The sequence below is a fragment of the Mesoplodon densirostris genome, chromosome 11, assembly GCF_025265405.1.
Source record: "Mesoplodon densirostris isolate mMesDen1 chromosome 11, mMesDen1 primary haplotype, whole genome shotgun sequence".
NCBI classification, from domain to species: domain Eukaryota; kingdom Metazoa; phylum Chordata; class Mammalia; order Artiodactyla; family Ziphiidae; genus Mesoplodon; species Mesoplodon densirostris.
The window spans coordinates 71,189,009-71,213,571 of NC_082671.1; the positions used below are offsets into that span (position 1 = coordinate 71,189,009).

The 24,563-nt window shown below is 55.6% G+C and overlaps 1 protein-coding gene across 2 annotated transcripts in view; it reads left to right on the top strand.

The window, feature by feature from the left end:
* Window positions 1-1,910: 1,910 nt before the first annotated feature.
* Window positions 1,911-24,563, top strand: part of TMPRSS6 (transmembrane serine protease 6) — a 31,089-nt gene continuing 8,436 nt past the window's right edge. For both annotated transcript variants that reach the window (XM_060112115.1, XM_060112117.1), the window contains exons 1-9: window positions 1,911-2,106; window positions 6,741-6,874; window positions 8,095-8,162; window positions 8,725-8,909; window positions 9,172-9,213; window positions 12,429-12,633; window positions 15,468-15,604; window positions 16,949-17,061; window positions 17,365-17,474. In XM_060112115.1, coding sequence (XP_059968098.1) covers window positions 1,911-2,106; window positions 6,741-6,874; window positions 8,095-8,162; window positions 8,725-8,909; window positions 9,172-9,213; window positions 12,429-12,633; window positions 15,468-15,604; window positions 16,949-17,061; window positions 17,365-17,474 — 1,190 coding nt within the window. The remainder of the gene's footprint in view (window positions 2,107-6,740; window positions 6,875-8,094; window positions 8,163-8,724; window positions 8,910-9,171; window positions 9,214-12,428; window positions 12,634-15,467; window positions 15,605-16,948; window positions 17,062-17,364; window positions 17,475-24,563) is intronic.

Sequence of the window (24,563 nt, forward strand, 5' to 3'; positions counted from 1 at the left end):
CTGTAAAATGGGGATAACAAGAGAACCTATTCCCCCCTCCCCCAGGTCTGTGGAAGGCTTACATGAGACAGTGCGTATAAAGCACGGGAAACAATTCAAATAAATGTCAGCTGTGATCACCTCTGTGCTCCCCGAGTCCCCAGTATCTCCTTGGTGATCCAGACTCAGAGTAAAATAGGGATGTGCCTCTCTGGCAGAGGGAGTGGACCTGGGGCTGAGAGAGGGCAGAAGCCGGCCCGTCACTGGGCTCTCCCGGCTCTAGCCACCCAGTCAGCTCATGAGCGACAGCCAGTTTCATCAGGGGTGCCCTGGACACTCCAGGCAGTGGGCGGGGATGGAGGGGTTGCCCCACCCATTGCAGGACCCTTCCCATCCGTGGCCCTGGCCCCGTGAAAGCCAGCAGGGCCTGATACAGATGTCCAGATGTCCTCTGGTTGGGGTGGAGGGGAGTCTTATACCCAGGTGAGAATCACCAGCAGTCACCTCCCTTCCTTGCATCCATGGGGGCCACTCAGAAGATCCCTGTGGCTGGAGCCAGAGATCCTTGACTGAGAACCTTTGAGCATCACAAAAGATCCCCGTTTTCAGAAACCCTCTGTGTGAAAATCCAAGACCCAAAGCAAAGGACACCCCGCCCACCCACCCACACACACCTGGGGATGTATTTTAAAGCCGCAGTGGCCTTTTGGGATATGGTAAGAGGAGGCTAATTTCCCACTTGCTCTGCTGGTGGGTGGGCAAGTGAAGGACCTTCTCTGGACTGCGGGAAAACCTGCCAGAGAAGCCAAATAGCACTCAGAAGCTTGTCTGGGGGTCTAGAGACACAGCCACTGGTCTGGGGCAATGACCAGGGTGGCATTCAGTTATTATTTCATCATGATTTGTTAATTAACAGCTCATTTACAGGAAGTAGCCCAGAGTAGTGGAAAGAGAAGGGAGTCAGACAGCTGGGCTTGACCCCCACTTACCTGCTGTGTGATCTTTGGCGAGTGGCTTAGCCTCTCTGGGCTTCAGTTTTTCCATCTGCAAAATGGGCTGGTTGTCAATGCCAGACATTCAAATCACATTGGGAAAATGAGGCTAGGAAACCCCTGGACTGAGTTGTTGCTAAAACATTCTGGGTCTTAGTTTCCTCATCTGTCCAATGGGTGCAGAACCTTGAAAGGCTTTTGGAGGTTAAGCAAGATAATACATGTAAAGTGTCTACACAGAGTGGGCTGAGGAAGAGCATGGGGACAATGGTCCCCACATCCTGGTGACCAGAGGATTAAATGGGGTGATATCCGTAAAATGTCTTGCACAGACACTAAATGAATATTAGTTTTTGTCTCCTTCTCCTTCCTCTGCCCCTAAGAGACTTTGGGGCAGTGGGGAGACAAGAGGGGCAGCGCTCCTTGGAAGGCACTCCCTGGCTCAGCACAGAGCCGGCTCAGGGCTTCTGGGGGAGGGCAAAGTGAACGGATTGAATCGATGTTGTGGAAGCTTTGCTATTGAGAAACAGAAGGAAGGAAAAAACATCCCCCGAATGGGAGGGAAGCTGAGGGCAAGGGGAGCTGGTTTACAGAAACTTGTACTCCATATATGCACCCCAGTTCCATCTGTGGGTACCTTGTGGGGTGGGGTTCAGGCAGTGAAACCTCCATCTCTCCTCTGACTGCAGATGCAAAGGTAGGGATTCTGGAGCCAGACCAGGTCCAGCTGTTCATCTGGGCGAGTTGCTCTAAGACCTGCTTCGCGCCTCTGTGAGCTGGCTCAGTGCCCACTTTCAATTACTGCCACCTGGCGTTATTCTCCTCCTCCTCCTCCAAAAGGCAGGGGTGCCATCTTACTTCTGTGCGAGGCTGGCGTTCAGTAAAGGCTCCCTTGCAAATGCCAGGCTGTTTCCAACCCTGGTCTGTTTCCTTGCCAGGATGCCCATGGCCGAGGCCCCCCAAGCGGCTGGCGGGCAGGGTGATGGAGGTGATGGCGAAGAAGCAGAGCCGGAGGGGATGTTTAAGGCCCCCGAGGACTCCAAGAGAAAAGTCCGCGACTACCTCCGCCTGGCTCCCCTGTGGCTGGCCCTGGTTGTGTTGGCTTCAGTGGGGGTCCTGCTCTGGTATTTCCTAGGTAACTGCGGGGCCCTTAGGAGAGGTAACCTGGGGAGGACTTGGGGTGGTCGAGGGAGCACAGCAGGACAGATCAGGATTCCAGGCGCAGCAATGCCTAGAAACCACTGTGCGACCTTGGACATGCACTTCTCTCAGAGTCTCCGTTCCTGTCCCGTGAGATGGGAGTGCAAGTTCCTTGCTGGGGCCTAGTGCCCCCAGTTCCCAGCAGCTGCGGAAGGAGTGCTCTCCCAGTACCCAGTTCTTGTAAAGTGACAAGCTGAAGGGGTGTAAACATTGCCTCCCCTTGCCTGCAGCCCTCCTGGGTTGCCCCTGGGGCTTGGAGCACCTGGCTCAGCTGGAGGAGGCCCAGTGGTGCTGGTGGTGCCTGGCACCAATTAGTGCGTCTGCTCACTGGAGCCCGACCTGGGAGCTCTTCTAGGGTGGGGACCATAGCTCTATCATCTCTGGATCTCCAGGGCCCCGCATGAATGGGAATGAAGGGGAGTGGGGCACAGAACTCAGGGGTCCAGGGGGATGTCCATGCACGCAGATGGCTTTATACCCCAGCATGGGCACATGTGGAATTCAACCCAGAGGGAATGTGGGTGCAGCGGGGGCGGGGAGGGCAAGAATGTCCAGAGCAGGTGGCTCAGGTGTCGCCCGTGTCCTGAATTTTGACCCTCCCTCTCTGGTATCACGGCCCTCAGTCAGTCCCCTGGAGCCCCAGAAGCAACTGGCCCATGTTCTGGGTCCATTCGTCCATCCTTCTATTCATTCATTCAGTACTGAGGACCTCCTATATGCCAGCTCTGTGTCAGGTTGTAGAGATAGTTCTGCTCTCACCATAAAGCTTGGCATGTGCTAGGACAGAGAAAGCTGAGGGGGTCCCGGTGGAACCCTAGCAGGGACAGCCCACCTTGCCCAAGTGATCAGAGACCTCCCATTAAACCTCTGCAAAAGTTAGATCATTTTCTTACTGACTGCATCTCCTGGTGGAATTTCAGGTCCACTGAAAGGAATGGGGACCCATTTTGGAGCAGCCACTGGGGAGATCAGCCTCAGCCCAGCTCTAAAGGGGGTCGAGGTGGGGGGGTATTCTGGAACCCCCGGGTTGAAGCTGTTAGGAAGTCTGGGTCTGATGAGGACCCACCTGCCGTGATACCGGATGGATTGTGATTCTGTTCGGAGCCGAGCAACGCAGGCCGGGAGTGGAAGCTGTGTGCATTTCACCACCGGCAGGAAGTCAGTGCCCCAGATAACACAGGGCTGCTGAGGCCTCCTTAGGCTGCGGGATAATTAGTCTTCAGGGGAAACCATAGAGAGTCAGGCTGGAGGGCCAGGAACTCACCTGCCAATTGTCTTTCTTCTGAGTCTGATTTCTCCTGATTACACTCCTAGAGTGAATCACCCCCCTGGGGGTGGGTGCTCCGTGGGGCTGAGGACCCAGGGGGTGAGTGCCCCAAAGCCTCCACTGGGGGAAGCCAACCCCTTCCCCAGACGGATGAGGACAGAGGAGGCACTTTAGGAGATATGTGAACGATTCCTCCCGCGCTGGGCCAGGCTGTGCTCCGGGTACCGGGCACTGGGCGAGGAGATGGATCAGAGACATGCCATGTCTGGTCTGGAAGGGGAGCTGGACAAGAGGCCTATTACACTGGAACAGGAGAAGCCTGAAGGAGCGAATGACTGGTTCAGTGGCAGCCTGACCCAGAAGGTGGCCCAGGAGAGGAGAGGGTGGGGGCCAGCTTCCCAAGGCCGGGGGGCCCTGGGCTGGTCCACTTGGAGCCCTGTAGTGGGGCCCTTCATGCGGCCCAGCTGTATCTCCCTGGTCTTCTCCTTCTCCTGCTCTCCTGGGCCACAGTGTTATGCTTTCTTCTCAAACCTCCCTCACCCCCCACCCACTTTGCCCCCTGCTTCAATGAGAAAACGGAACCACTCCGAAGGGAAGCCCCATAGATGTCCTCCCAGCTGTACCCACGTGCTCTCTGCCCATCCCCACGTATGAACCAGCCCTGCCCCATCTAAAGTCAGCTGTCCTCCCAGCCCAGATCCCACTCCCTTTGTCCTCGTGGTGGCCGGGCTCCAGCCATGTCCCCTCTCTCCTCCGGTGGCATCATCCGTCACTGTACAGCGCTTCTCATTGCTCCTGTACCGAATCTCTCTCGTGCCTGCACACACACACACACACACACACACACACACACACACACACACAGCCATTTCTCTGCTCCCCTTTGCAGCAAATCCCTGTTGTTTGAAAACTCTTCGGCCTCCCATTCCACGCCTCTTTCGGGCACCCTTTCCGATCTGACTCCCTGCCCCTCACCCCTGAAACTCCAACAGTGCTTCTCGGGGTCACCAGTCCTCACGTTGCAGAATCCGGTGGTCAGTCCTCGTTGTATCTGTCCCATCGGCAGCACGTGACCGGGCGCCTCCCTGCCTCCTCCTTGACGTGTTGTCCTTACTTGGCTTCCAGGGCGCCCACACTTTCTTTTCCCTCAGCTCATGGTGGCTTCTCCTCCATGTCCTTTCCTGGTGGAGGGACCCTCCTCCTCTCTGCTCCGCCCCCCGACCCCGACATTCCCTTATTCCCTGAAGATTCCCAAATTTTCATTTCCAGTCTGGGCCTCTCCCTTGAGCGCCACTGTATCACCAGGGCCTGCCCCTCCTCCAGGATGTCTAAGTGCATCTCAGACCCCACTGACAGTTAACTCTCTTGTGAATTGTCAGTCTACCTTTTGAGTATATTTTAAAGGGGCTTTCATTTTTAATTGACGTTTACCAGTTGTTAATATAAAATGATATTGAACTATTGATTTTCCATGTTTCAGAGGCAATGTGTGTTTATATATAAGATTTTTGGAAGTTCGAGATGTTGAGAAAATGGTATATAACTTTAGGGTATCATCAATAGTGACCTACGAAAATCCTTTAAAATTGAAAAAATAATGGAGAGAACATCCCAGGTGGTGGCCATTCCATCCTTCCCGTTGCTCCCCTAACTGCTCTCTTTCTTTTACTCCCCAGCCCCAATTTGCCACTAGCAAACCTGGTCCTCTCTAACCCCAAAATATACCCTGACTCCAATCACTTCTCTCCCTCTTCACTGTGCAGCCTGGCCCAGTCTCCCCTGGACCACTCTCACTCGACGGCTGCAGGAGCCTCCTGTAGGTCTCTCTGCTTCTGCCCTTGCCTCCTTAGAGCCTGTTCTCAACACAAAGGCAGAGGGATATTTTTACAAAGCAAATCAAATCATCTAACTTCTCTGCTTAGAGCCTCCCAGGGCTCCCGTCTCACTCAGAGCAAAAATCAAAGTCCTTCCAGGGTTGCAAGGCCCTACATGACCTCCCCCTCCCCCATGTCATCTCCTCCTCCTTCTCTCCCCTAGCTCTCTCCTTGCTGTTCCTCAAACATCCAGACAAGCTCCTGCCTCAGGGCCTTTGCACTTGCTGGTCTGCTGCCTGAAATGCTCATCCCATAGATTAACATCCACATGGTTGATACCATCTCCCTCTTCTCTGGCCTCCAAGTTGCCGCCCACACCAGCCCTTGATTTCTACGCCACTTACACCTCTAACGTGTTTGTCCTATGTTTGTTGTTTATTGTCTGTCTTTCTTGTTAGACTACAAGCTCTGAAGGACAGGTTTGTTTTTTCTTTATTATTTTGTTCATTGTTATACTGGTATATTCCCAAGTGCTCTAGGCCAGTCCCTAAACATAGCAGGTTCTCAATAAATATTTATTGAATGAACGAATAAGTGACTGAATAGGGGTATAAACCCTGGACTGTGAATCTATTGTCTTCACATCAGCCAAAACAATCTTTGCAAAACGGAAATCTGATGACGTCAACCCTGATTTCAAACCTTTCATGGTTTCCCTTGCTCATTAGGGAAAGACCAAAATCTTGCCCTGCTGATGTCTTCAGTCTCTTATTACCCCTCTCCCTATCTGATTGCTCCAGCCAAACAGGCTTTTGGCCCTGGTCTTTACCATGATCCCTCTGTCGCAGGGCCTTTGCACATGCTATTCCTGCTGCCCTGAAGGTACTTGCCTCTTTCCGCTCTTCCCAGTTTACTCTCCACTCCTCCCATCTCAGATGGAGGGTCACCCTGGCCCAAGTTTTCTTTGTCATGTCCCCCCCTCAATAGCACCTTGTGCTTCTTCAAGACGCTGCTGGCAGATGAATCCCACAGGTTGTATGGTTACTGGGGGAACATCTACCTTACCCACTACTGTCAGCTCCACACAGGGAGACCCATCTGTCTTGGTTTATTAGTGTACCCCACATAGTAGGTGCAACCTGGACAACCCGCTGGACAACACAGAGGTGCTAAACCAAGAACTTGACCTTCTGGGCCCATGTGGGTTTCTTGGCATCTATGTCCTGGACTGATCACTGTGTCAGCTTCTGCCTGGGAGCCTCTGGGACACCATTCGTCAGTGGGTCTCTCTCCTCCCTGGCGTTGTGGGGCCAGTTTGTCACTACACAAACTCTGAATGACAATGACAAAGATGATGATGATGGTGGTGGTGCCTTGGAGGCCCAAGATGCTGGAGGCTGAGCTGGGGGTTCAGAAGAAGGTATGGGGTTCACAGGAGCCGTCCCCATCTGTTCCCTTGGTTAACTTTGCTGGTTTCTTCCTGGGTAGGGTACAAGGCAGAGGTGACGGTCAGCCAGGTGTACTCAGGCAGCCTCCGCGTGCTCAATCGCCACTTCTCCCAGGACCTTGCCCGCCGGGAGTCCAGTGCCTTCCGCAGTGAAACCACCAAAGCTCAGACGATGGTAGGAAGGATTGCGGGGATGGGAGGGAAGGATGGTGGGGACAAGAAGGGAGAGGGGAGGGGTCTGATCATGTCAAGCCAGTGGGTTAGTCCATCCAGAACACTCACTGGGATCAGAGCCCTGTTCCAGGCACAATGGAAAGGAGGTGGTGTAGGGTGGTGGGAAAGTTAGTGGGCTCTGGGGTCAAATTCACTTGGACTAAATCCTGATTGTGCCACTTAGTAGAAGCATGACCTTAGGAAATTAGGGCAGTGCAGGGATGCTGCCCGGACCCACCCACACACCCTCTCTTGCCAGGCAATGGCTTACTTCACTGGGGATGGTCTCCCATGGCCAGCACCTGCCACTCTTAGGCCGCAGGACAGCAGCACCCTGAAGGGCGGGCCGGAAGTGCTGAGGAGTTATTCCCAGCAGCAACCCTCAGACGTGAGAGATGGAGAAGGTGGATAAATACCCCGGCTCCCTTGGCCCTTGGTGGGAGCAGTTCTGCAGATCCCCCCGCAGTCTCTCAGAGGTCCCTGTTGGATGGCACCTCAGTTGCCACAGCTCTGGCCGGCACCTGCACAGCCGTGAACGGCTGCCTCCCTGCCCATCTGTCTTCCCCACTGGTGTTCCTTGGAATCACCTCCAAATAAACCACCTGCCTCAGGACCCGCTTCTGGGAGACCCACCCAAGGCTCTCTTTCCTTTCGTGTAAAGTGGAGTGATAACAACAGTGCCCGTCTGTAGGGCTGTTGTGGGGTTGAAATGAGAGAGGAGAGTGTGGACATTACCTCTATACCGTTCAGAGTGCTGTAAGAACCCACAGCCCTGCCGTTCCACCCTGCCAGTGGCACTGACACTGAACACGTGCAAAGACCAACCAGCTGAGCTCCCGTGGCTGGTGGCGGGGGCTGAGGAGGGGACTCGGGAGCCTAGTGGGGCTTCTCAGAGTCGAGGGGTGACTTTTGATGAGGGGGAGAGGGCACTGGTGGTCTGACTGAGGTCAGAGCTGGTAGACGTGGACGTGTCAGGGGCAGTGCCCGGGTGTAGGGGGAGGGGTAAAAAGATGGAATGAGGTTTGTTTCCCGGCGTGGCCACTGACCACCATGTGACCACGGGCAAGCCTCTCTGCTCCTCTGTCAAGCAGGGCTGCTGGGAGGGACAAAGGGCATCCCAGGGCAGGAGGGGGTTTCTACAGAGGGTCACCAGGGGGCTCTGCTTGTTTCCCCTCCTTTTAGCTCAAGGAGCTCATTGCCAGCACCTGCCTGGGTACTTACTACAACTCTAGCTCCGTCTACTCCTTTGGGTGAGTCACCTGGGCCCCACGACCGGCCCCTGCTAGAACCTTAGACTCAAAGAGTGAAAGACACTGTAAGCTTCTGAAGCAATGGCTTCATGTTTTAAAATGGGGAAACTGAGGCACGGAGAGGAAACTTGGCTTCCTACGTGTGACCTCCCTTCACCCAGCTTGGCTTTCTCATCTGGAGAATAGGCACAATGGTGTGGTAGGGATTACCCTAGACAGTGGCTGTGGCGCCCTTAGCAGCGGCCTGATGGGTATCAGGTGAGGACATGGAGGAGTGGTAGGCAGCTGTCCCATTCACTTATGACAGGGTCCGCGGCACACAACCTAACCTCTCGTGCCTCAGTTTTCTCATCTGTGAAATGGGGCTGTTGAGAGCCCCTCCCTCAGAGGTTGTTAGGAGGCTTCCAAGTGATAGTGGAGAGCAGAGCCTGGCAAGTAGTAAGCGCTCAATGCTCATGAGCCGCGGTTGGTGTCCTCCCCCAGCTCCCATCAGGAGCAAGGTGCTGGGCGGGGCCCAAACTCCAGGCTCCGCCCCCAGCCCCTCTCACTGCTGCCGCATCAGGGAGGGACCGCTCACCTGTTTCTTCTGGTTCATCCTCCAAATCCCCGAGCACCGCCAGCCGATGCTGAGCCCCGAGGTGGTGCGGGCCCTGCTGGTGAAGGAGCTGCTGTCCACGGCCAACAGCTCGGCCCCTGCTCCCTACAGGGCCGAGTATGAGGTGGACCCCGAGGGCCTGGTGATCCTGGGTCAGTACTGGGGACGGGGAACGTGGGACGGTCTGGCAAGGCCTGAGAAGGCTGCCGCCAGGGCTGGGATGCTCTTGGGGATGGGCCCCCCACGGAGTGGCCAGGAGCCAGGACTGAGGGGCAGGGCATGGGGGAGGGTGGGCAGTCAGGGTCAATGTCAGACAGGCTGGCTCTGATAGTCTCTTCTATTTTTATTTTGTATTTCATTTGATCTATTTATTTTTGATCTCTGTTTATTTGTTTGTTCATTTCCTTTTAACAGAAGCCAGTGTGAAAGACATAGTTGCCCTGAATTCCACGCTGGGTATGCGACTTTGGTTTTTCCTCCCCACTTTCCTTTTGAGTTGGTGTTTTCCTTGGTTTGGTTGAGTGTCAGGGGTCTACATGGCTTCTATGGGTGCAGGGGGCATGGTCTGGGGTTACCCAGGGGGCACCATGGTGGCCTCAGTGATGGGTCCTGAGCAAGACTGGGGGCGTGTGGGGGGAGGGGAGGAGGTGTTGTGCACATGTGAACACGTGTGTGTGTGTGTGTGTGTGTGTCTCTTGTACAAAAGTGTGTGTGTGTTGCGTGTGGGGGGTGTGAGCGAGTAGCAGATTTATTTGCACATCAATGTGACCCTACTTTTCTATCTTGGAATTCCATTTGCCCACAATCTACCATTTCCACTGACGGTAGAAAATAATCTTGCCGATTCGAGGTATATCAATCACTTTGGCTTTAAAACTTGGTCTTTGGGAGATATTTCTGTCACATTCAAGGATACTCCCTCCAACTTTTCCTTCCCTTTCTCAGCCAGCCAGGCTAATGTGCCCTCTCCTCCCACCCCGCCCCCATGCCCTATTGCTAGAGTCACCTTGCTTTTCTCCAAGGGGCTCCAGTCTTCCCACTGAACCCTGGGAAGCAAAGCACCAGCAGGGCCACCATGCTGCACAACACCAGGGAGCACTGCCCACATTATGGTCTGTGTGTCTGGAGACTCCTGCACTTGTGCAGGGTGTCACCTAGGCTACTGTACCCTGTGGCTCTGAGCATGAGTTCCAAAATTCCCTGATTCTTCCTAGACTACCTCGGGAGGCAGAGTTGAAATCCTGGTTATACCTTTTCTGACCTTCCTCTCCTCCCATGTGGCTGGTCACATGCTTGTTTCCTTGGTGAATGGAGGTGATGGAGTCAAAGGACACTTTTCAAATACTGAAAGTCATGATTCTCATACAAAGATATGAGCACATGTCAAAGATTTATTTAACTCACTGATGAAGGGACCAGTAGGATGTTCCCTCCTTGTGTCCAAAGGAGAGCACAAGAAGCAGATCTTGTGCTTATCTATCGTCTGTCTATCATCTAACACTGCATTGGTGCCCATGTTGCTCTGACCCTTGGTCTGGAATGGGCCTTTCCATTGCCCTTGCCTGTGCTGGGTGTCCACGTGTCCCCAAGTTTCTGGCAGTTGCTTTATAATGATCCTTACTTAGTTCAGTGCATGTCCAGAGCCCCCGCCCTCCTGGAGCGCAATGCCTAATGGGGCAAGGATGACAATTCAAGTCCTCTAAATGGGCTTTTGGGGCAGTTTGTCCATGCCAGGCCCCATGCCTGCTCTGAAGACACCAGCTGACCTTGTCCTCACCCCTGCCCTCGGAGGAGCTCTGAGCCCCATGAGGGAGACAGACACATAAACAGAATCTCACATCACCAAGTGCCAGGGTTAGAATAGAGGTCCCGGAGGCAGTGCAGAAAGGGAATCGTTCTGCCCTGGGGACAGAGGTGGACCCTGGGGGCTGTGACCCAAAGCAGAGGAAGGGATGTGCTTCTAGAGGGAGGAAGGAGTTGCTCCTGACTGGGGGGTCCTGGAAGCCTTCATGGAGGAGGGGGCAACAGACTCAGGATTGGGGGATAGGTAGGAATCTGTCAGGTCCAGCAGGGAAGGGGCACTCTGGGCAGAGGGAAGAGCATGAGCAAAGGCCGGGTGAGGAGAACACAGAAGACAGTTCCATTTACTTTCTCCCAAAGATGTTTCTGATTATCAACAGAGACCAGCACATCCCTCTCCACTTAATTTGCTTCACAAAAAAAGTAATTATTGGGCTTCCCTGGTGGCACAGTGGTTGAGTTCGCCTGCCGATGCAGGGGACACGGGTTCGTGCCCCGGTCCGGGAAGATCCCACATGCCGCGGAGCGGCTGGGCCCGTGAGCCATGGCCGCTGAACCTGCGCGTCCGGAGCCTGCGCTCCGCAACGGGAGAGGCCACAGCAGTGAGAGGCCCGCGTACCGCAAAAAAAAAAAAAAAAAAAAGTAATTATTAAAATGGCAAAAGCAAAGCATCAGCTTGGAGCAAGATTTAAAGACTATAAACGCCTAGGAACAGCCGGGCACCTTTCCCCAGGGGTCCTGACCCTTCCCCTTGCAGATGTCAGAGGTCTCTCCCTGGGGAGGCCGGCTCCCCAGCTGGAGTCCGGATGGCCAGGGAAGAGGGGGTGGAGCAAGAGGCAGCAATATCAGAGCAAAGCCTGTTCATTCACCTCCATCCCCTTCCTGGTCCTCAGAACCACACAGAGAAGGAGGTGGGACAGGGGTTAGTACTGTGTCCATCTGACAGAACTCAGGTGGCTGAGTGACTGGCCCAGAGTCACACAGCTGATAAGAGGTGGTGCCGGGATGACCATGCAGAGTCAGGACTCCCTGCATACCAGGCTGCCCCCCACATCTGGGGCTTACTCCCGAATCCTTCTGCTTCCTGGCAGACCACCCATCCTCCCTGCTTCACAGGCTCATGATGACGTTTAAACCACATGCTTATGGCAGCATACTAGCTTGAGCTCACTTCCTCTCCCCGGGCTGCCTCCCAGCCCCACTGGAACACACTCCCTTCTCTCCACCTGAAATGAAGCCCTCAGCACGCTCCCCTTATTGCTTGGCCATCCCACTGGTCTCCCGGCCTCCTCAGCTTTGCTACCAGTAGCCAGAGGAGTCTGTGATCCAAGCCTGACCGTGTCCCAGCCCTGCCTAACCTTCCATGGCTCCACGGCCGGCCGCAGGAGGAAACGGCTTCTCTCCCGGGCGTGATCTGGGTCCTGCCTCCCTCCTCCCACTTGCCCTCCTGACTCAAAGTCCCCTGTCCGCCCTGGCCTGCAGCCCTTTCCTCACTCTGTGACCTCCCAGGACTTCCCTGGGAGCCCTCACTTCCGAGCCATTCCGCCCAGTGCCTGCATCTTTCCCTGCTGCTCTTGTTGCTCCCGGGAAGTGACGGGACCTTTCTCTGGCACTCGCCTGGCATGGAGAGCTCAGTGAGTGCTAAGGGAATGAATGGATGAACCAATGAATGAGTGCATGGTTGAGGAGGCTGGGGATGGGAGCAGTAGGGAAACAGAAAGCTGGGATATAACATATCTGGGCTGATCTCCATCCAGCTGCTCTCCCCGCCCCACCCCTGCTTGGGTGAGGACCTGACAGGGCTGGGCCCACTGCGGGTCTCTCCTCCCAGCTAACAGGGGTCAGGGGGCCTGTCCCTCTCCCCACTCCAGGCTGCTACCGCTACAGCTACGTGGGCCAGGGCCAGGTCCTCCGGCTGAAGGGGCCCGACCCCCTGGCCTCCAGCTGCCTGTGGCACCTGCAGGGCCCCGAGGATCTCATGCTCAAACTCCGGCTCGAGTGGATGCTGGCTGACTGCCGGGACCGGCTGGCCATGTATGATGTGGCTGGGCCCCTCGAGAGGAGGCTTATCACCTCGTGAGTCCCTGGGAGGGCAGTGGGGGGAAGGCTGGGAAGGGGGCGATAGTGTGGGGTCAAAGCCACACCCAGTGTTCTGAGACAAGGGGCTGTGTGACCCCAGGCCCTGGTATTTGGTATCCGGTAGAGAGTGAGGCCAGCCCAGAGGGAGATGGTGAGAGGAGACTGGAAATGGTTATGTGCTGTGAGCAATCCCCTTCCCCTCCCCCAGCCTCAGTTTCCCCATTTGTAACAAAACAGGTGTACTAGATGACCCCTAAGGTCAGTTCTGGGAGGAGATGTGATCTTGTTAGAATGCTCCAGAGTCTGGCAGCCCCAGACTTCCAACCGTACTCTACTGCTTTCTAGCAGTGTGCCCTAAGCCAAGTTACTTTGCCTCTCTGTGCCTCAGTTTCCTCACCTGTAAAATGGGTGCACAGCCATGCCTACCGTGCAGGGTTATTGTGAGGATTCAAATCAGACCTGCTGGGCCAGGCTCCTCACACACAGCAATGCTGTCCATTATTACTATACATTAAATGTATCCATTAACATCCAGTAACTGCTATCCATTACTACTATCATTATATATAGTCGAGTTGGGGCTGAGTCACGGAGGGCATGGAATGCCGGGAGCAATCTGAACTTTAATACTTGCTAAGTGAGGAACTAACAGAACGTTCTTGAGCAGAGGAGAAGGGCTTTAGGATATGACATGGAATGCAGAAGGCGGGCAGGTGGTGGGCCGTGGGGAGACCATGAAGGGGCTGGAAATGGCCTTGGCCTCCAGGAGCCTGATCACCCCCCCACGGGGTGGGAGAGGGGCGTAGGTCTGTAGGAGGTCAGGGGACACCCGGGGCCCCGGGCTGCTGCCACCTCTGTCTTTCTCAGGCACCCAGCTTCCAGCTTTTGGGATGGGGGGTGGGACCTGCGTGTTCAAGATCAAGGGCAGTCCTGAAGGGTGAGCTGGGTGAAGGTTCTCCCCGGCCCTCTCCCCCGGGGCCTCTCAGACTCTCCAGGGTCTGAGGCTGCGCTCTCATCTGCAGCCCTCCCCGCCCTGCCACGTGCTGACCGCAGTCTGGCATGTACGTGGGCTGGGTTCCTGGAGGGCTCTGGGGAGCACAGAGAAGCCAGACACAGCTCATTTCCAGGCCTGATGAGGGTGGGGACGCTTCAGCGCTTTCCCTGGGGCTTCTCCAAGTGCCCCCCGCATCCTGCTGTTGCAGAGGGGACCTGACTGCCGACTCAGCTCTGTCCCTACTCACTGTGGCACCAAGTGGTTCACTCCGTCTCAGACCCTTGGAGAAGGTGTAAAATGATGGGTCAGACAAGACTGGGGAGGTCTTCAGACTTGCACCCCAGACCATGAAGGGGGGACTTCGGTGGTAATGGGAAGACGGGGGGGGGGGGGGGGGCGGGGTTGGAGGGTGGAGGGAGCTGGTGGGGCCTCCACCAACTTTCACCTTGTTTTAGTTACAACAAGGGCTCAGCTGCTAAGTAAATAAAAGAAATCCCTAATATTAAAAGCAACCATTAAAGGCGACCTCAGGTCCCTCTTAATCCGAATATTTTACCTCCCACCTCCTGGAGGAAAGGAGCAGTGGAGGCAGGGAGGGCCTGGTACCGGAGGGTGGACCCCTCCCCCCGCCCCCCGCAGTGAGATCAAGCCAGCGGTGGTCAAAGCAGGAGGACGAGGAAGTAGGGACCAGTGCCTGGGCAGGCGGAGGCCAGGGGAAATGCCCCTTCCCAGGACCCTGGGGCACCAGGACCCTCCTGGGGAAATTCCTGGGATTGCTCAGTCTTCCCTCCACAGCGGCCAGGGTTGCCAGGGCTGCTGTGGGTGGTGTTTTTGAGGCTGTGCTTGGATTTCTCGCACTTCCCTGGGTGCCTGCAGCCCCCCACATGGCCGCCCACTCCCACCGGTCAAGGCCAGAGCTCCAGGGCCGGCGACCCGGCCAGGCAGTACCTTGCAGCTGGATGTTGGCATGCCCCCTCCGGGGGAAGCAGGGTTATTAGCTTTCTGGGAATTGGTCTACCGATTAGCAAGGGCTCCAGAGAATTCCGTCGGAGGCAAGGGGAAGTTTGGCAGATGTTGGCAAAGAGTGACGGAGAGGGAAGCCGGGAGCACCCCACCTGAGATGGGCCGACCATGGGCATGGACAGAGCAGGGGCGCCAGGCGCCGTCACAGGCAGTGCCTAGCGTGGGTCTGTCTCTGCTGTGGACCCAGGGTGGGGCCTTGGCACGTTCGTGATCCTGGGTTTCCCCACCTGGAAACCAAGTAGTTGACCTTGACAATCTCTGAAAAGCCTTTTCAGGGCTGACGTTCCTCTAAGAGTCTAGAATTCTAAGGTACTGCTATTTCCTCTCTGCCTCCCCCATGGCAAGCTCTGGGTAGAATCCTGGGGTGCCCAAGGGATCACCAGACCGCACACCTGTCTTCTCTCTATTCCAGCCCAGAACAGGGCCAGGGGTCAGGTGTGGCCAGCCAGCGGGTATAGTGCCAGTCTGGTCTGCCTACTGGGCACTCAGGGGTCACAGGGATTCTGAGGGGGTGGAGGGGTGCTATGGGACTGGAATGAGCCATCACAGTCGAATTGTAAGCTCCAGAAGTCTGGGTAACCTCTTGGCTTCTCTCCCCTGAGGAGCTGGCCTGACCCTTACAGGGCCTCCATTCAGCCCCCTGGGCCAGAGACAGTCGGACACCTGCCTGAGGACACACAGCAGACTAGCCGAAGACCCAGATGTATAGGCTGCCAATCCTTCCTCCTCTGCTCCTCCCGGAAACCTGCTGCCCTCCCTGATGCCCGTCTCAGACCCCCGCCTCCCCCCTCGCCACCTTTCTCTGTCCCACCAGGGTCTATGGCTGCAGTCGCCAGGAGCCCGTGGTGGAGGTCCTGGCATCGGGCGCTATCATGGCGGTGGTCTGGAAGAAGGGCCTGCACAGCTACTATGACCCCTTCGTGCTCTCCGTGCAGCCCGTGGCCTTCCAGGGTGAGGGGTCAGGGGTCCCTAGGGGATGGGAGGGGCACAGTGGCAGAAGCCAGGGGTGCTCCTTGGGCTTGCCTTCACCTTCTTTGCTCTGGTTGGGGATGGGATGGGGGAGGGAAGGTTCTGGAAGGGCCTCTGCTCTCCAACCTCACCCCCACCCCTGGACCTCCTTTATCTCTCTCTATTCTCGCTCCATTTCCCCCACCTTCTCCCTCACCCCCTCCCCTGCCCCTCTCTCCCTCCCTCCCTCATCTCCCCCTCATTCTCTCTCCTGCCCTCTTTCTGACTCTCTCTTTCCTGAGTTTACTGTCTGTCTTCCCTCCTCTCTCTGTCCTCCCCTGCCCCCTCTTCCCTCTGTACCCACCCTGGCTGAGCCTGGAGCGTGGGGTCCGCCAGACAACCCTCTCACACCAAAGGCCAACCACACAGTCGTCTCTGGAGATGGCGTAGGATGCTCAGGGGAGGGCGATTCACAGCATTCCTTGGGAAAGGGTCCCTCAGGCTGCCCCACTGAGACTTCCCCACTCCCCTCCTGCTTCCGGATTCCCCCTCCTCCACCCCCTTTCTCAGGAAGAGCACGTCGCACCCTTCACACCCGATGGCTGGCTGTCCCGGGCTGTCCTGGGCTCAGTGGAAGGGAGGGTTGCAAACAGGAGCTACACAAAGATCCTCTCCCCGCCTCTGCCGGCAGTCTGCCTCTTCCCACCGGCTTTCCCCTCCGTCCCCTGGTGTCCACCCCATTGGTCTCCTGCTTGTGGCCCAGGGCCACAGGTGACCCCTGGGACTCCCTGGAGCCAAAGAGGTGCCAGAGCTGCCCGTTCTCATGGGCGTCTCTGACATAGCTCTACGGGGAGGGAATGGGGGGCTTTAGGGCCCCTGACTTCCATGGAAGGTGTTGTGCTAGCTGGGAACACACCTGCTGCCCGTGCCTCGCCCTCTCACTGTGTGACCTCAGCCAAGTTGCTCCTCTTCCCCAAACCTCGTCTTTGAAAAGGGGAACGATTCTCCCTCCCCAACCCCCGTAACTGTGAGGCTGGCACAGCAGTGAGCACATTCAGTAAACCGTGAAGGGTTGCACAGCTGATGTCAGTAGCGAACATTTATTGAGCACTTACTACATACCACGTCTGTTTAATCCACTCAGCTACCCTATGAGGGATGTACTGTTATTGTCCCTGTTTCATAGATGAGGAAACTGAGGCCCAAGGTCACACATTCACACTCAGTCATCAGACTGTACTTTTTAGTGTCAGTAGGGGGCATGGGTTTCAGCTGCCCCCCACCTGCTGGCAGGTGCAGCGGGGTGGGTCCAAGGCACCCTGTGTAACTTCTGTTCTCCGGGCCAAGCCTGTGAGGTGAATCTGACCCTGGAAGGCCGGCTGGAGCTGCAGGGCATCCTCAGCACGCCATACTTCCCCAGCTACTACTCACCCAGCACCCACTGCTCCTGGCACTTCACGGTGAGCCCACCTACCCTCTGCCCAGAGCACCCTATAGACCTCCGGGGATCCCAACTGGTAGGGGAGCACTGTCCTGCCTCTGCTGAAGCACCCACAGGCTGAGCTCTGGGTACCAATCCTTCCAGGGTGGGTGGGATGTCTCTGTTGCCATGGCGACGCCTATTTGCTGAGTGACTGACAGACCTCAGCCCCAGCTGGCACTCTGTGTTGGCAGGCCTCTTCCCCGCTTTGTTGTCCTGGGAGGTGGGACCACCACCTGGCCGCAGCCCATGGGCCACCTGGTGACTAGCTCCTCTGTCCCAGGTGCCCTCCCTGGACTACGGCTTGGCCCTCTGGTTTGATGCTTACACTCTGCGGAGGCAGAAATACGACATGCCGTGCACCCAAGGCCAGTGGACCATCCAGAACCGGAGGTACCTACGCGGAACCCCCTTCCTGTCCCTGCAGGTAACCCCCCTTGGGAGCCCAAGTCTGGGACCTCAGAGGGGCATCATGCGAAGAGAGCAGAGGTCAGACCTGTTGCCTCACCCTTGACCCAGTCCCTGTCCCGGCCCCCAACCCGGGCCTCAGCCTCCCCTCCTGCCACCCGGAAGTCTCAGACACACATATGTCATCAGCCACCTTGGATGTTGATCCTAGTTAGAGTGAAATGGTTTCATTTCCTTGGGTGCTGTCACCCCAAATCCTTAAATGAGACGATGCAGAGCCACAGGACTCAGCAGTGCTGGGGTGTCTTTCCCTAAACCCGCCCAAGTGCAAATGGAGGCATCTCTTGCCTTATCCTGCTCCCTGCTGTTGGCCAGATTCAAGCGGCTTCCCGACTGTGAAGCTGCAGAGCCAGTGTCCATGCCGCTCTTGCTAACCTGACCACTTCCCAGGGCCACCCTGAATCACCCGCGCCCCCTGTGGGGCGCCAGCCCTTGCTATCTGTGCTGCCCTTGGCCCCCCGGTGACAAAGTTCCTGAGGAAGAATTGAGTCCCTTGTGGAGGTGGGCAGGACACAGCGTGGCCAGGCCATCCTCTGGTCAGCATGCCTGCAGTTTGATCAGTAGGATGAAGGCTGGGAAATGCCCACTGCGGCTGGCACCCTGCGGGCCACTGTTGGTCCTGTCGGCTGCAAAGGAGTGGGGTGGGCAGGGAAGCAGGGAATGGAGGCAGTGCAGATGCTCCTTCCCTGGTCTGGGGAGTGAAGGGGAGAACTAGGGCATTCAAGGGAGGGGATATTTACAATGGGAGGGGCTCTGTGTCTAAATGCTGTGCGGGAGCATCCCTTAGAGGCAGAGAGGATGGGTCAGGCACAGGGGATAACGGGGCGGGAGGGGAGTGGGAGGCATGGAGGGAAAGCAGAAGGACACCTTCCCATGGCTCCATTTTTGCAGGGGGGGCAGAGGCTTGGGGAGAGAGAAGGGATCTCAAAGTAGCCTTGCAGATCTGGGGAGACCCCTACCCACCTGCGGTCCAGAGATACTGAATAGAAGATTCTACATCTAGTAGCAGATTGGGCCTCTGCTTGCCTTCCAACCCTGAGGTCCTAGGGGTCTAACAGAGGCTGAGATTCTAATATGCAAGGTTCTTGATTTCTTGGTTTCAAAGATTTTGAGTATCCGAGATTCCAGTACACTAAAATTGGAAAGTTCTAGGACTCTGGAATTCTTGGATTCTGGGGTTGGTGTCCACGTTCACCAATGCTTGTATTTTTTTTTTAATATAAATTTATTTATTTATTTTTTATTTTTGGCTGCGTTGGGTCTTTGTTGCTGCTCGCGGGCTTTTCTGTAGTTGCAGCGAGCGGGGGCTACTCTTCGTTGCAGTGCTCAGGCATCTCATTGGGTGGCTTCTCTTGTTGCGGAGTATGGACTCTAGGCGCGAGAGCTTCAGTAGTTGTGGCACTCGGGCTCAGTAGTTGTGGCGCACGTGCTTAGTTGCTCCATGGCATGTGGAATCTTCCCGGAGCAGGGCTCGAACCTGTGTCCCCTGCATTGGCAGGCAGATTCTTGACCACTGCGCCACCAGGGAAGCCCAACGCTTGTATTTTACTTATCGGTTGATCCTTTTGAAAATCATCAGCCAGACAAAAGGGGACAGGGATTGATGATGCTTGTTGACCCGTCATCATCCCTTCCAGGGATTTTGCAATGTATCAGGGAACATGATTAAAAAGAAAAAGAAGACATGCCGAGGGTGTGAGCTCAGGCCTATGCTGTTTGGGGGTGATGTCAAGTGGTGTGACTCTGGCCCGGTGCTTTTTGGAGAGCAGAAGGCATCTTGTCCCACAGGTCCCAGCATGTGGGTGGCATTTCTGGGCTTGGCTGCCTTGATCCTCTGTGGTGCTCCCTCAGAGCCCCTCCCCACCTGCCTGGGGGCTGCCCAGACTGAGGATGGCTGGGCTCACCCCCCAGTGTCAGGAGCCCAGAGTGACCCTGAGAGTGGTCCTTGATTCACGGTTCTCCACATGATGATAACGTTTTTTTCCCGCCATCTTCTCAACCCCAGAGCTGAATCTGATATCTCCACGAGGGGCTAGGAAGGGGTGAGAAGGGCCTGGGTCTGATGCTCCCGCACTTACCCCGCCACACCGCCATGGCTATTCCATTAGCCGGGAGCCGGGCCCTGGCACCAGGTGCCCCATTCCACCTGCTTGGTGCTCAGCACAGGGCATCAGTTCATGGCCCGACAGCCTGTGATGTCAGAGGCATCATCATTCCATTTCCCAGAGAAGGGAACCGAGGCTCAGTGGGATTAAGTAGTACTCAGATGGGTCCTCAGTCAGGGCCTCTCTCCCATGCCCACCACTAGCCATGAACTGCAGGACACACGGTGGTCCACAACGTGCTCCCCCTGCAGGGCCTTCTTCCTGTATCCCTGACGTAGCCAGGAGGGTCGGGCAAAGGTGTGGGCGCTGGGTGCTGGGACTTCATGAGCTACCCTTGGGTTTCAAGTGTGGGCCACAGATAGGGAGAGTCTTCATCAGAAAGAATGATAGTGCAATGGTGACATTTCAGGCACGGTGACAGAGTCTATCGGGGTTGGAGGGGTCTCACCCTCCCCACTGTCTCAAAGCACCGTTGAGCTATAGAAAGTGGGCTGGGCTGACCATCGAGCCCTACCCTCACCCATTGTACAGGGGGGAAAACTGAGGTCTAGGGAGGACTAAAGACTTGGCTTCTTGTCCTTGTCTTTTTGCACTTTTGAAGCGGTGGCGAGGGACCAGGGTGCAGTTGGGTGGCGGATGGGGTGGGAGGGTGAGGCTTGACAAGGCCCAGAACTCCCACCCCCTCCACTCTCTTCTCAAGTCTCCCCCACCTGCTGGGGGTGTTGAAGATGTGCTTGGGGGAGTCTGGTTACCTGGTTTCTGCATATAACTCTGGGTACACCCCCTTCCTCATCTGTAAAACAAGGGGGTTAGGCCTGCCCAGGGTCCAGGGCCCCAACTTTTTATTATTTACCCATCAGAAAGATGTTTTCCAATAAGTTGTGTTTATTAGCTCCTAATGAAATGTCATTCCAAGTTGGGCTGGAGAGGTGGAAGGAGCTTAGCTGTTGGAATGAGACACAGCAGTGTTCAAACCCTGGCTCCTCTCCTTCCATTCAGCAAGGACTCACCCCTCTCAGCCTCAGGTAACTCATCTGAAAAGTGGGCATGAAGCAGGTCCCCATCCAGGGAGGAGTAAATGAGATCGTGGGTGGAGGACGCCAGCTCCTACAGGCCGGGATAGGCAGGAGCTCCAGAAGGCACCGGCCATGAGTTCGTAACTGGCTCTGGACTCTGCACCAGGCAGGCCCAGAGCTCAGGTGCCGTTTCCTTCATCCTCAGCAACTTGGTGAGGAAGCAGGCCCCGCATTGCCTCCTTCATAGACCGATGAGGGACTGAGGCGCAGAGAGGCAAAGGCATTCACACAAAGTCACCCAGCTCGTAACTAGAGAAACCAGAGTGGAGCTAGGCAGTGTGATCCAGAGCGTGTGTGGCGGCGTGCGGGCCTGTGTGCGCACGTCCATGCCCGTACGCGTGCTCGTCTAAGTGTTCACGCTCAAGCAGAATCTTCCTACAGAGCCTCCGAGCAGCTGTGCCAGCTGTTCCCTCCCTTGGCCAAGCCATCCTGACTAACGCACTGGCATCCTGCTGAGGGGACGGACAGCTTCTGGGGCTCCCCTCTCATCAGCTCCGAGAGCAGCCTGGGAAGTCCCATCCCTGTCTTCTCAGACCTTCGTTAAGGGTCTGGGGTCCCCCGGTGGAGACTCGTGGCCCCCTGCCCCCAGGCTCCTGCCCGTGTCTGAGTGTGGAAGGGAAGGCAGAGGTGTACCTCCAGACTGTAAGCACCGGACAAACCATTTCCTCTAGTTCTGATCGTTTTTGATAACCATCAGCCTATGTAGTTGCTGGGAAATTCTTTGAATAAACATTTGTTGGAAAATCTGCTTGTGTGGGTGGCAAAGACACAAGAGGTCTGGGGAAGGGTGTAGATTTCCAGGCACAGGATTTGTAGGGAGGGGGAGGCACAGTCCTGGGGCCCAGAATGGCCATTGACGAGGAGCGACAGAGGGTGGGTGTGGGGAGAGGGTGTCTCACCCCTCAGGTGCCAGCACAGTGATGAGGAGAGGCTGGCCCGGGTTCCCTCCACGGGCGGGGCATCCTTGGGCACATCACCTCACTCCCCTGAGCCTTTCTGCCCTCCCCCCACCTCCCTGTTTTCTCCCCAGCAGAGGCCTCCTGCCCTTTGAGTGGCCTGGTGGCAGGGGAGGGAGCTGACCTCGTGAAATCTGGCTGCCAGCTGCTGGGTTTCGCAGAACCCACTCTGGCTGGGAGTCAGTGTGGCACAGGGTTCCCCCTTTCCGGCTCCAGCAGGCCTGAGGAGCCAGTGGCTCTGCCTGTCCCCATCGGTGAAGTGGAAATGGTTGGGCTGATCACAAGAAAAGTGACATCACGGGAGGAAGGTGGCAGAGGACGCAAACCCTCACTCAGAAGGCTCTGCGGCAAGAACCAGAAACGATGATGTGCAAAGGGGCCAGGCCAGTGTGTAGTCCCTTGAGGCAGGCTGCGTGGGGGAGAGGGAGGGAGGGAGGGACCTGGATAGCTGGCTCACACGTGCCCTGCCTAATTCGGGCAGCCTCTGATCGCTTCCAGCCAGTGTTTCTAGGGCTTGTTTTCCAGAAACAAGAATCTAAGATGTTATGTGAAATTAGCTGGCAACTACATTGGAAAAAATGTTTTTAATACTGCATAGGCTAAATAGATCATCTTTAGGCTGAGTGATTCAGCCTGAGTTGCCAGATTACAGCCTCTGCCTTGAATTCTTTTCTGGCTTCTGCTAACGAAGAGCCTTGCCCCAGGAATTCTGCCGCCTCCTGTCTGCCCCAGCCCTCCAGGGTGAGAACTAAATGCTGCCCAGGCTGAGCAGGTTCCTGATTTACCAGGCTGAGCCACAGGCTGATACTGGAATCCTCTCTTGGATGCCAGTAGAGAAATGTCCTATTGGCAGAAGCTGGTGCCTTAGAGCCTCTGGCCAAGGCTTGAGGTGACCATGCAGCCCTCAAATTCTTATAAACTGAAACATTCCACTGCCCTCCAACCTGGCTCTGGTTCCTTCCCCGTCTCTCCACAGTCTCCCGTAACCGTCTGGGGACAGTGCCCCAGGCCCCTGAACCTTAAGCATGTTCAGGAATGCACCTGATTCCTCATTTCCCCCTGCCCGGTATTTCCCAGCCCCCAGATCCCCTGTCCACTCCCCAGGGCAATTCTCTGGGGATAGTGATCCATGATAGCATTTGTTTATCTACTTTAAAAACAAACAACAACACCCCCTTGCTTCTTTAGTTTTAAAAGGACAAGGACGAGGCTTGTTCAGGAGCACCCCCTGGTGGCACCTCATCCCGCTCTGGTCCCCCTGGGCTGCAGAGCAGTGGTTCTCAAAATTTTCCATCTCAGAGCCCCTCTATACTCTTTAAAATTATGGAGCACCCCAGAGATTTTTATGCCTTGTATAAAAACTATATTTTAACCTATATTTACAGTATTAGAAATGAAAACTGAGAACATTTAAAAATATTTATCTGTTCCTTTAAAATAATAAGAAACCCATTACATTTTTTTTTAATTTATTTTATTTATTTATTTGGCTGTGATGGGTCTTCGTTTCTGTGCGAGGGCTTTCTCTAGTTGCGGAGAGTGGGGGCCACTCTTCATCGCACTGCGCGGGCCTCTCACTGTCGCGGCCTCTCCTGTTGCGGAGCACAGGCTCCAGGCGCGCAGGCTCAGTAGTTGTGGCTCATGGGCCCAGTTGCTCCGCGGCATGTGGGATCTTCCCAGACCAGGGCTCGAACCCGTGTCCCCTGAATTGGCAGGCAGATTCTCAACCACTGCGCCACCAGGGAAGCCCCGAAACCCATTACATTTTAACATAAATGACATATTTTATGAAAAATTAATTATATTTTCCAAAACTAAAAACATTTGGTGAGGAATAATATCACTGTTTTACATTTTTGCAACTTTCTTTAATAATTGGACTGGTAGACGGCAAATGAATCCCCACACCTGCTTCCACATTCAATGGGTTACACATTACATAGTCTCTGGAAAATTCCACTCTATCTTGTGTGAGAAGAGAGTGAAAAAGGCAAATGATACCTGAGAATTATTATAAAAATAATTTTTACTTTGGACCCCAAGTGGTCCCCAGACCATACTTTGAGAACTGTTTATTGGTATGGGGGCAAGAATATGGTCACTGCAGGCAAACAGTATGGGGAAACTAAACCTTAGGCCAGGTCTGAGGGGGGTCATGGGGAACATGAGGGCTCAGCCCCTAGAGCTCATGTGGCAGTGAGGGTCAGGGTGCACCTCCCCACAGTGCAGGCTGGGTGGGGCCTCCTGGGTCCTGAGGAGGTTGGATTCTCGTCCAGCTCAGCACTTCCCTTCCTGAGCCTCATCTGGAGAGCGGGATGAGAACAATTCCTCCTCACAGGGTGGAGTTGCTGTGAGAACCTCAAAATCCCCATGCAATGAGGTCTCCAACTGTTATTGAACTATTAAATGCTTGCCGTGTTCTGGAAGTTCTGAGGAAGCCTCTGGCCCCTGGGAATTAGGGGACCAGCTCTGTGGGCTGCTGAATCTGCTGTGGGATGTTCCCATCATGCTTTGGGGCACTCCCACTTGCTCTCTTGACTTCCTCCTACCTTCTCTGCTGGGGGCCTTTTCACCTCTGTCTGCAGACCTTTCCACCCATGTTCTGGGTGTTTCCCTCACCTGTAAAGGCATTCCTGTTTGCTCTGTGAGGATACTCCCTTCCTTGTGGGAGGCATTCCTAGGAGCTGATGGGGCCGACCCATCTGTTCTGTGGAGGGTGTCCTGCCTGGGAAGGCAGGGAACCCCAGGCTGCTCTCTGGGGGGGGTCCCGCTGCTTGCGGGGCGTGGCTGCGCCTGCTCCATGAAAGTATGGCCTCTTGCTCTGTAAGGCCAGGTGTGAGCAGGCACAGTGTGGGATGAGCGCCGTGCCCCTCACCC